The 14,850-nt window shown below is 38.6% G+C and overlaps 1 protein-coding gene across 1 annotated transcript; it reads right to left on the bottom strand.

Moving 5' to 3' along the window:
• Positions 1 to 2,293: 2,293 nt before the first annotated feature.
• LOC103976515 (uncharacterized) lies at positions 2,294 to 4,366 on the bottom strand. The gene has a single exon (XM_009391742.3). It carries the CDS (start codon positions 3,881 to 3,883, stop codon positions 2,615 to 2,617), a length of 1,269 nt encoding a protein of 422 aa, XP_009390017.2. The 5' UTR covers positions 3,884 to 4,366; the 3' UTR covers positions 2,294 to 2,614.
• Between the last annotated feature and the right edge of the window lie 10,484 nt (positions 4,367 to 14,850).

The following is a 14,850-nucleotide window of genomic DNA, read 5'->3' as shown; positions in this document are numbered from 1 at the left end:
GCACTGCATGTTGTTGTTATTGTGGTTGTGTTTTCATTCTTTTATGATAGTTTGGTGAAAGTAGAACATCATGGGGGCCACCATAGCAATAGCCTATGTATTATTAGATGTTTCTTTATTCTTGAAGGATTGCTTAATCGTTTTCTTAGTGAATTAATCATATTTTAGTTAGTTAATTAATTAATAGATGGATTATTCATGTTTTATTGCTTGACTGAGTAATTCCTTAACATAATCATCCTCAATAATCGAAAATCTAACATAGGTTTTAAATTCTTAAAATCAAGCTTTTTCTTAATCAAAATCTCTTTGAAATAATCACTGGCAAACAAAAACTTGGACTTAAAGTTGTTTGCTGTAAAATGACTTGTAGATAAGTGATCTAGGTTAGTCTTGTCATAGTATGTGAATTGTGATGTAGTGGATTCTTGACTGAAATGTCTGACAGCATCAAACAATTCCTGAAATGAAATCATCTGAAAGGCAACTCAATGTCTATAAACTTGCAAAAGAATTCTGAAGGTTCTCTGAATATGATTCTAACAAGGAAGAAACTATACAGTATCATTAGGTAATTCCTCTAGTGTCTTTGCTTTCTCTGAATTCCATGTGTTTGCCTGAAAGAAGAACACTCCAACAGTGAAGTATCCATGGTATGAGCAATATAGGAAACTATTGGTCCTCCTTTCAAGTTTTGTTGCTACTTACCATTGCTAGATAATATCCTCTTTGGTATGCACTATCTAAAAATAGTGTCATCTGCAAGACTGCAATGGTGGCATTATAGGTTTAGAAGTAAACCTGAAATTGGAGGTACTTACCAAATTAATGATTTAAACAACAGAAGTGGAGGCCTGGGAAGTGTATGCATAACCTGTAAGCATGTTGATGATTATTCCAATCATCATCCCAGTCGCGTCATTATCGGGTGAAATGCGAAGAGGTATTTGGTCTTTTGCTTTCGGAATCTGTCCAGTAGCACATAAGTATATTGAAAATGACATTATAAAAGTTATATTGATCTGTCCCCTGAATTCTGGAAAAGGTTATACCAGAAGGAGACAAGAAACTAAAAGAAGTCAAGGAGATGATTGTTAAGTTGCTCAACTCAGGAAACTTGACAAAAATGCTTACACTTGCTATGTATAGAAATTTCTTTCTTGTGTTGGTAGCAGTATAATTTGGAGGTTGTGCATACTTACCTATATCTTATTTAAATTAAAAACCATTTTCTGTATCAGTTTAAAGAAGTATACTTTTGTCATGCAGCAGAATTTTTTCTCCGGAGTTTACTGAATGTGCGTGCTCTGGGAGACAAGAATGAATCAATTCGATTAGGTGTCATCAGATACATGTGAGACACCAGCAGCAACACTCATCAATTAGGTTCAGAGTCTTTGGGTCCATCTCTTGTTGCAACAGTTGCTACTATTCCTCATGGCTCAAGAAATGTCATTTCCACTGCAGATGGCAATGGGTTGAAGGAAATCCTTGCTTGTGAGTACAAGTTTGCCAGTGGACTACATAGATTTTGCTTGAACTCGAAACTTCATCCATATCTTTCCCAGGCCAGAAAACTTTTGGGAGCAGGTAGAACAAGATAGTTTGATATGGACAACGGAAGGCGTCAAACCTACCCTACTACTACTACTACTACTACTAATTCAAGGGATGTGAGTTGTTTCAAGTAAGGAGATGACCTCATAAACAGTCTCTGGAGTGGCCAAGACCTGTTCAGTTCAAAGAGGAAGCACCTAACACCAGACAGACATAAATAGGAGGTCATAAGAAAACTACAAGAAACTTGACATTCCATTATTGATCTGCCAGACTACTTCCCCAAGTACTTGCCATTGTAGTCTGTGGTTCATTTGCCACCGTTTTAGTTGTGAGGATAGGATATGCAATATTATTCTGTGAGATGGAGTAACTTTGGTCTGAATTCAGGCAAAAAAAACAAAGAAAGAAAGAAGAAGAAGAAGAAGAAGGGGCGGGTGTTAAAGAAGCACTCGCCCATCGCATCATCATGTGATGAAAACCGACCGTTTGACATCCTGTAGCGGCTAAAATGGTGTCAGACGTTAGCCCTGGGATCTCATGGAGCCCATAACCAACCCATGGGTTGCAGCATGATTAGTTGGATGAAAACTAGCATGTTATTTTCTATCTCATCACCTTGAAATCCTGCTGTGTGTTCATAGAGAGTGTTAGTGGTGGGAGAGCCATCCATCATGAGAACAAAAAACACAGAGCTCCCAACCGAGTCGAGACAAACCGTGGCGATTATTAAGGGTGGATTCTGCAATTCTTAGTGGCATTTCACATTAAATGCATGAATGTCCACAACCATTTTCCCTCACAAAGGCAAGGCTAAGAAAGCTTCATCTCCATGCCTTGGAATTTTTGTTCGTCTCAAAAAAGTCAACTGAAACTGTATTATCAACAAGAAAGAAAGGGGGGTTTGGGTTGGGAAGAAGCAATCTACTCTCCATCAATCCACCAATTCACATCTCTGCAACTCGATCGAGTCAGTGACTGCTTCCCCCCCCCCCACCCCCCATCCAACGCGCAACAGTAGAAAGCCAGCCAACATCACACGCCTCGCCAAGCTTCTTCAAGTGCTCTTGAAGGCTTGTTGTATCAGCAGGGAGAACCCCGACGCGCCGCCTTGCTCCCTGTCCACCGTCTCCTCCTCCAGCCACAGCCTGCTCTCCAACGCGCTCCGCTTCCGGAACATGAACACCGCCCACCCCGGCGCGTTGCCGAACCTCCACCCGTGCATGTCCCACATCATGTCCACCGGCGACCCGTCGATGAAGAGCGTCTGGTTCCCCCGGAAGTTCCACCGCAGCCGCCTCACGTGCACCACCCGCTTCTTGTCGACCGTCACCGACAGCTCCGACTCCTTGGCGTCCCACCCGTCTTCCTTGCACCTGATGGTGATCTCGTGGTCGCCGCCGTCCTCCCGAAACCGAGCTCTCGTGGAGTGAAGTCCCTGGCCGATGACCTGTTCTTTCCGGCTGATCATCGAGGATTCCGCGACCGGAAGCGCCTCCTCGAACCTTCGCGTGCATTCTTCGCTCATGTCTCCGAGCGACAGCGCGAGCTCCGAGTTCACGACCATCACGACATAGAACCCATCGATCGGCTCCGGACCCGATCCCAACTTAGCAGAGGAAATGTCCCAGTGAAGTCGAACGGCGCAGTCCCCGGCGGCGTACGCTCTGCTGCCCTTCTTCTTCCTCAGCAGCTGACAGTTCATGGCGTTTGGCTCCCACCGGTCGACCGACGGGTTGTCGTCGATGCCAACGGAAAGCATGGGGCCGGCATGCCCCTTGGACCAGGCGACCCTGATGAGGAGCTCCCTCTGCGTGGCGATCAGCCTCGTCCGGTAGAGGCAGGTGACGGCGCTTAGAACCGAGCAGCTGGTGTCGACCACCAAGGAACTGCCGCCGCTGCTGCTGCTCCCCGAGCAGGAGGGCTCGGAGACTTTGACTGCGTGCTCGCTGAAGCATGAGGCGAAGTTCTTCATGGACGGAGGAAGGAGAAGATGACCGGAAGGCAGGAGGTTCCTCTTTGCTTTGCTCACCATTGTTGCTCTTCCGAGGTGCATGGAAGCAGAGCAGAAAGGAAGGGAAGAAATATGCTTGCCGTTGCTTCTTTCTGTCTTGTTGCTTTTCATGTCCAGTTCATGTGGAATCCAAAGAAAAGAAGGCTTGAATTGGTTATGGACTTGGTCTAATTTAAGGTCCTTTTCTTGTGCAGTGGCGAAGAGTGTGTCGAACAAGACATCAAGTAAAGGTAAACAAAGTCTTAGAGCCAAGGATGATGTGAGAGATTGGAGGAGCTCACGAAGAAGAAGCCAGGGTCCACCGAATACCATAAACAAACAGTAGAACCACCAACACCACCACCATAGGCGGAATGACAAGGCTTGTCATGTTCTCCGAGGAATGGAGTGCGGTCATCACCACCTAAGAGCACAGAAAAAGAAGAGTTACATGAAGTCAAGCATCAGCAATGCCGTGCTCCTCCTGAGAAGAGAAAACTCCATTGCTGGTGACGTTGCATTGTGTCTTTCCTTGGTTCATGGCAGGAAAGCTCGTCTTCGTTCTCGTGTGACCAAAGATGGGTGAGAGCAAGCGAGGAGGAGACTTCCTTCCGTGGCGGCATTAAGCGTTGCTCGAGGGACTGAAACGGAAGGGATCACAAGAGAACAGTGCTTGTCTCGTTCGCGTGGCACAGAGACCGGTAGGTGCATGAAAGGGAGGCCGTGCTTTCTGTTATGTCGACCGAGACAGGAAGCAGGAAATGGAGCGCATTAGCATCCAGAGAGGCGAGGGTCTCGGCCGCGAGGTGCGGCCACATTAAAGGGCATGCGGAACCCTGTTGGCTGTGTGACAGGGAGATGAGAGGGAAGGGGGTCCTGCGGACAAGAGTGCAGTTGAGCAGTTGATTGTCGAGGACCATTCACCATTTGTTCTCTCCCCATTTATTAGGGATATAGAAAGCTTGAGATGGCAGTAAGTTTCCCATTCCCTTGGGGAAAATGAAATCTCTCTCTCTCTCTCTCTCTCTCTCTCTCTCTCAAACAAACATTCAACATTTCTCTTTACATACATACTATTCGACGCAATAAAAAAAAAAGGGAACAAAACAAATCCATCAATAATATATTTGACTGACTCAAATTTGCATCAAAAAGGAGCAAAATTGTCCTAAGGTCTCACCACCACCTACTTCTTCTGATCAACAGCATTGCTGTTTTATTTGAGTTATCCATTGACTTCAACAAAAAGTATAATAACAAGCCATTGAATCAGGAGGAAGAGCAGAGAGATTCTCCGACAAATCCAATTGGATATGACAAGAACACACAACTGTAGCTACATGGACACTGCCATCTCAGCTCATTGACACCTTGCAGAACGATGCATCAGAGCTTCCCCAAACCCTAGTGATTTGAGTTGGGTGATACAGAACAAGATTTCGAAGCATCACACACGACCCGGTCATCCGCAGACACTGTTGTAAGGCAAGCAACATGAAATAATGCAGCTAAGGATGCATGCATACATCAGCTGCTCTTCCCACGGTTTTCCCCCTCTCCTCACCACCATCTTCTTCTTGCATGCCGTGGTGACCAAACCCAACATGTCACAGCTTGCAGACAACACTTCTACCCTCCCACGCAACCTTCAGGTCAAAGGTCCATATAGTTTGGTGGAAATTAGGTGTTGCCGCAGCAATGACTTCTTCTTTATTGCCGAAGCCCATCCTTCCTTGCACTCACGTTGTCCCTATCATCCTCTACTGTTGTAATAATGGTTATTAGTCCTAAGCTGGCCAGCTATTATCCCATGTTCATCTCCCCATCTTCCTCCTTTAAAGAGACTGAGTCATGTTCAGTGCTACATGTCCTATTCTAACACAGCATACTAACTTGATGTACTCATCCACACATTTATTTTAATGAACCTGAACCGATCGTGACATCGCTTTAACCAAGAACATGTGCAGAGATGAGAGAGCAGGCTGCCATTGGATCTCAAATTGGCTGGAAAACGAGTGACAAAGAAGACAATGAGTTGCTTGTGGAACAACTGCATCAGCTGCCACTGATATCACTCGATTGTGGAAGCGCAACTCATTGTTTGATTCTTGTGAGAACTGAAAACTAAGCTTAAATCATATTAAAATTTTAGGAAAGCTTTAAAATGGAACATGAATGAGTGGTAATGATCCCATCTCGAGTGATGCTTTAACAATGATGCTATGAACTCCATCCATCCAAAAATTTCTTTCGGTGCCATAGAATTTGGTACAAAAGTGGGTACCATGTTTCCTAAAGGAATTAGGCAACATGTGGTGGTGCCAAGAAAAGATGAGAATCATCACTTTAGTGAGAGGAGGCTTTTCACATCCCCTCTTCACCACACACTCAAGCGAACACCTATAGGTTTAACAAATAATTATGTTGGAGTACTATTCTTGTCTTAATCAATTGTCGGGATTAGTTTGATTATTCTTCTCGACATAGGCTTTGGATATCTATACGGGCCTAAGCCCGTGGTTGAGACATTGAAGGTTCACAATTTGAGATTTGTTGGTAGATCGTGAAGAAATTAGGTCTACATAAATAAGTATTTTTCAAGTTAGTAAAGTTGTCCGATGGATGGATAATCGATCTATAATTTTGTTGAGCTCAAGTTAGTGGTAGCAGACCCATCTAATCCATTCTTAATGAGGCATGTAAGGCCTGATGATTCCATATCTAGACTCGTCATTTATCTCTATCCACGGATACTCTCAATCTACCAAAACCCCTCTCATCTTGCCTAACAATATATTGGCTATGATACCATTTATCACGATATGATTCGATAGGATAATTAACCTACTAATTCTTTCGAATCTAAATATTTGGTCAAGCATAAGTTATGTTTAGCCCTCGTTTAAGTTTTTTTTTTCTACTTTTAATATAAAAATAAATCAGGATATTATAATGTCAATATTTATATTTTGATTAAGCAATGATGATATTTTGGTGACATATTCACTCATCACTAATCTTGTTATAGAGGTTATAAGAAGTCATAATATTGTCTCGGATGATAAAAGCCATATTGTTTATCTTTGCACATCAAATAAATTAATTATAAAATTTATTTTGGAATGATTGATGATGGTAACAACATACTCTTAGTAAGGAAACATTATAATGGTACAGATCTTATAAGACTAAATAGAAATTATATAGAAGTATATATATAATGGCTTAGATAAAATCAATTTGCATGAAATTAATGGGATGAGAACTCCGAAGTCCCAAATCCGAGCTTATCTTTGTTTCAGTAAAGAAGATTCGGAAGTCATATAGAAGACATGCACCAGCTTTATTCCTCATCATGATAGCAAGCACCACCACTTCAAGAAAAGTGGGATTGGATGAAGGAATGTTGGCAGATTTATTAGATAGAGCACGAATATTGAAGAGCCACTTTAGGAGAGTAAAATGTGTGAGAATGATTTTACATACACATACATATCTTTGTATCATATCATTTATGCAAATATATAGAAGACTATTGTTCAATAAAAGAATCAAATGTTTACCATACTCGATTGTTTGCACCAAAAAGATGGAGAATTAAGCTACTCTCTCTCTCTCTCTCTCTCTCTCTCTTTCTCTCTCTCTATGGTGGTGTTTCCTCCTCTCTTTATTCTATTTATTCTCTTGTGGTGATTCGATTTATGAGAGTTCTTTTTTATTTGCTTGGTTAATAAGATAGAATATATTCATATTTTAATTATAAATTCTCCTGCAAAATGTGATCCAAATTATTCACCCATCAACCCAACTGCAAGACAATAATAAGGACTTAAAAGAAAGAAATCCTGAAAACTAAGATTGTTTTATAAAATAATTTATGTATTTCGATGGTTTGATGGGAGAAGATAATATAACATATAGTAAGCATTACTGGTTTCCATTAGTATATCTAAAGAGGATAAAAGACAAAAAAAGAGAAGAATTATTTTGGATGTATATATGAGAAGATGCACTACTTAAGTTGAGATTAGTTCAAGTGAACTGATGATTTCATCTCACATCATCACATAAGTAAATTATAAACCACATTAAATCTTACGACAACTTAGATTTTCTTCCTAAGACACGTTAATTGATGTCCAATCAGTTTTGGTAATTCAATGCTGCATGCAAATGTAACAAAACTTATAGAAATATACCAAATGTTTATTATAAATATATAGGCATGTGTTCATATAAGAATGTATTCTTCCATGTCATTCTTCAAAGTATTCTCTTTGGTGGGCATGAGGAGCGGATGATCTCATCTCATCCATCATCTCTACACAGTGAAACCTGCAGTGGTGGTGGTAGGTGGATTCACACACTCTCTCACGGGTGTTGCAGACTCCAAAATCTCACCTACAACCTAATGATCCGCCGGTGGGAAGAAGACTTCTCTCTACCTCTTCGCTGCTTCAATCATTGGCGACAAAGCTTTGGATTGCTGTGTCTTCTCCTTCTTCACGACGTGTACGTTTCATATGGGGAAAGCCAACAAGGCTACAAATAGAGAAAAAAAGGAGAAGAGAAGCACCGACATGGTGTGGTGAGGGCCCCTAACACGAGACAAGCACACTTTTTGAAGGCAAGATTCCATGATCTCTCTTCACTGCTGTTGGTCTCTCTCTCTCTCTGACCCACAAACATCTTATCATTCGGTGTGGAAAGAGAGATCAAGCTTTCGTTTACTAATCATATGAGATTTCGAACCCTCCAACTTCGTCACATCATTATCAAATAAGTATTTTAAAATTAAAAATCTATCGAATGAGATTTTAATATATAAGTTTTGTATATATATATATATATATATATATATATATATATATATATATATATATATATATATATCGGATTATAATTTTAGGTATAAAATTTAGTATCCTCGATTGTTAGTGGTGCCATGGATTGATTATTCTCTAACACTAAATTTGGATCAAGAGGGAGGAATGCTAGAATAAATGCAGTGGTGGCTTGATGTGTTGCATTGGAATCATATGCAATGGTACATTGCCTCATTAAGTGAGGAACACCTACATTTCACAGATTAGTTACCAACCAATGGATTCTCAAAGCTTCATTCCCGACAACAGATCTGACATCGCAAGTCCTGCTTGTTGTGTTTCAGCACCACTTCAAATGAATGGAGCTCAGCGGAGGACTTTTTTGTTGGATCCATCGTAGCAAACCTTAAACCATGACATACATAGCAAGAGAATTGTAACGCGACAATAACATTTGTAAGTGCATATATATATATATATATATATATATATATATATATATATATATATATATATATATATATATATATATATATATATATATATATATATATATATATATATATATATATATATATATATGTGTGTGTGTGTGTGTGTGTGTTCTATTTTTCGTTAAGAATGTTATTTTATTTATTCTTAGTGATGAAATTGAAGAAGCAACTCGACTTGATCTATTTTTTCAAACTTTTTATGTCGAAGAATTTGATTCTAAGAAAAAAAATAAATGAAGCAAAGAGACTCCCTTTACGATCTCCATCGAATGCTCAATGATCGCTCTTGAATATTCGAAGTCCATATTCGATCGAAAGAAGAAAATGAGTTATCCGAGATAGATTTTAAAATTTAGATGATTCGAGTAGTAATATGAGAAGTTAAAAAAAGAGAGAGAGAAAAAAAAAATCTTAATTATACTTTCGAGTACTCTTATTCGTCAAAGATTTTTGAATAGTTTTTTATTATAATTTATGATGATATAGTAAACTTTATTGACTCGTCTTATCATTTTCTGTTTCCATATGTTCAATTTATTGGTTGGTTGATAGATATTTCTTATATCATTTATATATTTATATATGATGAGTGACATGAGATATTAGTGACAGACTGTCTTCAAAACCGTGCGTTCCATCCTCGACTCGATCGTCAAAAGGTGATGAGATCATGGATTGTCACGACTCGTCGGAACTTTTACTCTCTGCGAACGACCACATGTTGTGTACTACGAAACCCTATGCATGCATATGTGATAATATGAGGGACGACTACGAAAGCTCAAGCAATCACATCAATAAGGGACGAGCTAAAGACATCTCCGAGGGGGCCGCCGTCGCGACCTCATGCAATGAATACCAACTAGCTTCATCTTCTTGCACTGCACTGTCGGCGGCCACCGCATCGCTCCCTCCCTCCTTTTTCTTCTTTCTAATAATAAAAAAAATAACGAAGAGACGATGATGATGATGATCGAATAAAGGATTACTATCACTTGGCACTCATAATATCACTCCATCGAATAATAAAGATCAATTTTCGTAAATTTTACAATCAAAATTTAAGAAAATATATTAGAATTATTCAGATCTTCTTACTATGTGATAAGTTAAACCATATACAAAATATCTCAAAGCTAATTAAATCTATTCGAATAACATAGAAACTAAATTATGTGATGCGGTTTTGTCTGAGGATTTCGATCTCGCAGGAGTGCGAGTAATCTACGTAAGTTGAAACAAAGGAGTAATTGCAGCACTAAGCACCGTAGGCAAAGGAAATAGTTGTCCCACAGCAGGTGGACACTAATGATAGAGACAAGATTTAACCCATTTATCTAAGATGAGGACCACAATGAATCAAATAAATCGCCGGATACGATTACATTGACCAAAATGTTCATAAAATAATTCTTACTCCATTCGAGTGCCTTCGTTGACTTTGTTTGAAGTTTACGATGTTCGATTGTTTGTCTTGTTGATGATGCTGTGGTCATGTCACCGTAAGTTTTCTTTCTTCGATTGTGTTGTACAAGTGTTAGATTTTGTGAAGCTCCTCCCCGTATTGTATCACTCATAACTTATTATTAAAGAATTTAGGATTATAATTTATTTTAACCTATGTGATTTTGATCATGAATCATTTAGATATTTATGGTTTACTCATATCTAAAATAATATTTATATTTTTAAAAATATAGTATATAAATTTCTCTCATCAAATTCGAGTTAACAAATGTTATAGTTTATATGCTGATTCATAATAAATTATTAATATAATGATATATGTAATTTAAGTAAAAAAAATAGTTCATTTTAGCCCTTGTGATTTTGGTCATAGACCACTTAAGCTCTCATGGTTTTGTTTGTATCTAAAATAATTTTTATATTTTTAAAAATATAGTATATAAGTCCCTTCCGTTAAGTCTGAGTTGATCGATGTTAAAGTATACTTACGTGACATGCTAATTCATAATACATTATTAATATAATGATAATGATACATGCAATTTAAATTTTTCAAAAAATCTATCTTGTCAAGAAAGAGGAAGCGACGAAGGTCGTAATAATTGACGAAGGTGGAGAGGCAAAGGTAAGAAAGGTCAAAGTTAGAGGCAAGGGAGAGTTGGACCACCACATCGTAAGTGCGACTAATGGAGGTGCACAAGAGGACGAAGTGGGAGGTAGTGAGGACGAAGATGCCCAAGAGAAGGAAGAGGGATTAGGAGACCATTATATGCTTAGCATCAGACTCATCAATGCACATCCACTCGAGGTAGGACCAGAAGCTCTTGAGCTTGTTGTCAGCGTAGGAGAGGTTATATACATACGATGCCTTATTAGGCAGTAGCGGCTCGGTGCTGCTGGTGGTGGTCGCTTCCATGATGACACCTTCTCCCACCATTGACGGTAGTCGTAATTTTTTTAATTTAAATTATATATATTATTATGTTAATAGTTTATTATGAGTCAACATATCACGTAAGCAAACTCTAACATTTATCAACTCAGACTTGACGGGAGAGACTTGTATGTTATATTTTTTAAAATATAAAAATTATTTTAGAGAAAAACAAAGCCATAAGAGCTTAAGTGGTCCATGACTAAAACCACATGGGCTAAAATGGATTCTTTTTTTTAAACTTAAATTACACATATTATTGTATTAGTAGTCTATTATGAGGTAACATGTCACGCAAGCATACTTTAATGTCTGTTAACTCAGACTTGACGGAAGAAGCTTATATGTTATGTTTTTGAAAATGTAAAGATTATTTTAGATACAAGTAAATCATATAGGTTAAGTTGTCCATAAACAAAACTATAAGGGTTAAAATGAATCTTAACCTAAAAATTTATTATGAAAAAAATAATTTTATTTATTGAGATAATATATATTTATGGAAGAGATTTCTTTAGATCATATGCTCACTAAAGTATATGATTGATCCTTAAATATTATGATTAAAATAGAAATGTAAAATTATCTTTTATATTTATCTACGTCATACTTTCTACCGATTACGACAACATAGTTCGATGACATATGATCTAAGCAATTTTGACCAAGTGGATGTAAACAAATCACAATCTATCAATCAATTTTGTCTCGGGAAGACGTGGGCAAATAATCTCGTCACGTTTGTGGTGTATAGGTGTCTCGCGTTTATTGGTTGCATTCTTTAATGCGATGAAGAATAGCTACATATCGACACTGTGTAGTTATAAGAGTCGTAATAACCATTAATGCAGAGATTGAAGCGAGAGAGGCGAAGCAGACACACCCACGTTGTTTCTATCATCGGATGTGTAATGTTTCTGATGTTGGCTCTATCATGCCTCAACCGTGTTAAATGCATGTGATTTGTCTCTCATATTAGAATAATGATAGAATAATTGCACGAGGAGTTGTCTTATCTAATTTATTAATTAGTATTATTTTCATTACTCCGCTATTATTCGAGGATCAAAGGTCCTATACAACTTCTAAAAGAATGCAACATGAATTATATATCAAAGAGAATCATGTATACATAAACCATCAATTGAATCGATGGGTCAAATCATTAGAATCATGTATACATAACAATGGATTGGACTAATTAAATATAGTTAGATTTTTTTAGTTGATCTTCTATAATTAATTATAAAAGTAAAACAATTAGGTTCATTTATCATAACATCCTTGGTTTTATCAATGGAAACATAAAATCAAGAGACAAAATGATAATTATAATATTCCAATTGATAATGATAGATGACGACAACGTTGATTGTCGTGGGTGATTGTTATAGATAAGGAGAGCGATGATAAAAGATGAGGGATGCTCTGTATCTACGTTGACGCTAACGTAGTTGCTGAGCAACAAAAGGGCTATCGATATACATGTTGAGTGACCCTTTCACTACTCGACAATTATGTTGACATCGATGCAGATATGGAGCGATGAAAGGGCCGCTCACGGTATCAGCACCGACGTAGATGCAGAGCGACATCGCTCTACATTTGCGTTAGCACTGATGCAGATGTCGAGTAGCCCTTTCGTCACTGCAACTGCGTCGATGTTGACGTCAACACAATGAGTGATTTTTTCGTCGTTCAACAACTACGTCGACGTCAATGCAATAAGCGACTCTTTTTGTCACTCGATTATTGCATCGATGCTAATGCAAATGTAGAGCGACGAAAGGGTCACTCAACAACTATGTTGGCGTCAATATATCTAGATATAGAGTAACACTCATTTCTCGTTGCTGCTCTTCTCATCCATAACAACCACCATTAGCCCCAACAGTGCTATCATCCATCACCACCAACTCGAACGTTTAAATTATCTTTTTATCTATTATTTTTATATTTTCGTTAGTAAAATCAATGATGTTAGAATAAATGAACCTAGATGATTTACTTTTATAACCAACAAAGATTTCAATGTAAATTTTTTAAGTCTAAGGTCCAAGGTACTAAGAAAATCTAACTATAAAGGGGCAATTTATAACTAACCTGATCGAATTATATACATCCGAATAACAAATAAAATAAGATTTAAAAAAATTAAAGGCATTAGCTCAAACAAGATGATTAGTAAACCGAATTGATCGAGGATTATTTTCTGAACCCAACTAATAAGTTCTATGATTAACTAGGAATGACCGATATAACATGGTGTGAGATGGAAAGGAGGTTAGAGATGACTAAGCGAGGTAATAGGGTTAGATCTCTCCAAATGAGTTAGATCCACCCAAACCTAAGTTTGTCGAGGTAGATCAAGTCCAATTTACACGGTTTGAGTTCTAATTTCCAAAGTCTCATCTCCATCCGATCGGATCTCTAAATCGATGTTGAGATCAAAGTTTTGATGACTATGATCCCTTGACCGAGCAAATTATTCACATGGTTGACTGGTCAACGGATAATTGTTTAAGGTTCATCAAACCTCCTACTCGGGGCATCGGACAAAGTTGACCAGTTACTCCACGTTGACCAATTCATTGTGTCAATTTGGTGGAGAAATCACTAATTTATTAAGATGTTACATAGATATATATATACACCCACAAATTAAACATGCCCACATGTAGGAACACCCTTTGCACTAATGATAGCAGTACCAATGAAAGAGCCTTTGTTCTTACTATGTGAGAACAAACTTGTCATTTGGGCTTTTCTCAATAGTATTCCGTAGATGTGACAAGTGACGTATTGTTTCGAGTGACGATGAGGTATCAATAATCATCCATCGTAATCTTTGTATTACATATTCTATCATTAATTCTTATAGTTGACATTTCTAAATTTTTAAAATGAGTTTTCAAATAAGTTTGATATATTATCGTTAAATTAATATTTTAGATTAAAAAAAAGAGAGGGAAGTGACTTCTAAGATAACCGAGCATAGAATATATTGACTGCCTTGGTTTTGTTGACCGAGGGCACAGCAGCCTTTCTTGTCACCGACTCGTCTTCCTTGCGCTCCAACACATGATAGTGGTTGTTCTCTTCTAATGTGTTCACAAGCGTTTGCGACCTCTGCATGCTTTCGGTACAAGTAAAGAGGACAGCTTAGCATGCATGTAGGACCAGCGGCATGTGATGCTTTGGTCCTTCCTAAAGCCCAGCCATGGAAGCTCACAGGCTTCTTCAGACGCTGTGCCGGCACGTGAGTCGTCTCCCTTTTCTTCCCCGCACAGTAATGCCGGTTTGCATGAGCCACACGTGTGACATGCAGCACCCATCCTTGAAGCGTAGGTGCAGGGTCGGCCGTGGATTTCCCTTTTACTGCAGGGCGTTTGTTTTCCTGCGCGCGATCTGTTTGCGACAGGGGAAGCTGAAAATAATGGCGGAAATTATTGAGGCGGGGGCCGCAGATTTGGTGTCCTCCTCCTCCTTCTTCTTCTTCTTTTCACGACCTGATATTAGTCTTAATGTTACAGTAAACCAAGACTAATTCACGTGCTTTTCCTTTTTGCTTCTGTG

This window comes from Musa acuminata, chromosome BXJ3-2 (genome assembly GCF_036884655.1).
Source record: "Musa acuminata AAA Group cultivar baxijiao chromosome BXJ3-2, Cavendish_Baxijiao_AAA, whole genome shotgun sequence".
In the NCBI taxonomy this organism is placed as follows: domain Eukaryota; kingdom Viridiplantae; phylum Streptophyta; class Magnoliopsida; order Zingiberales; family Musaceae; genus Musa; species Musa acuminata.
This window is presented reverse-complemented; position numbering and strand designations above follow the sequence as displayed.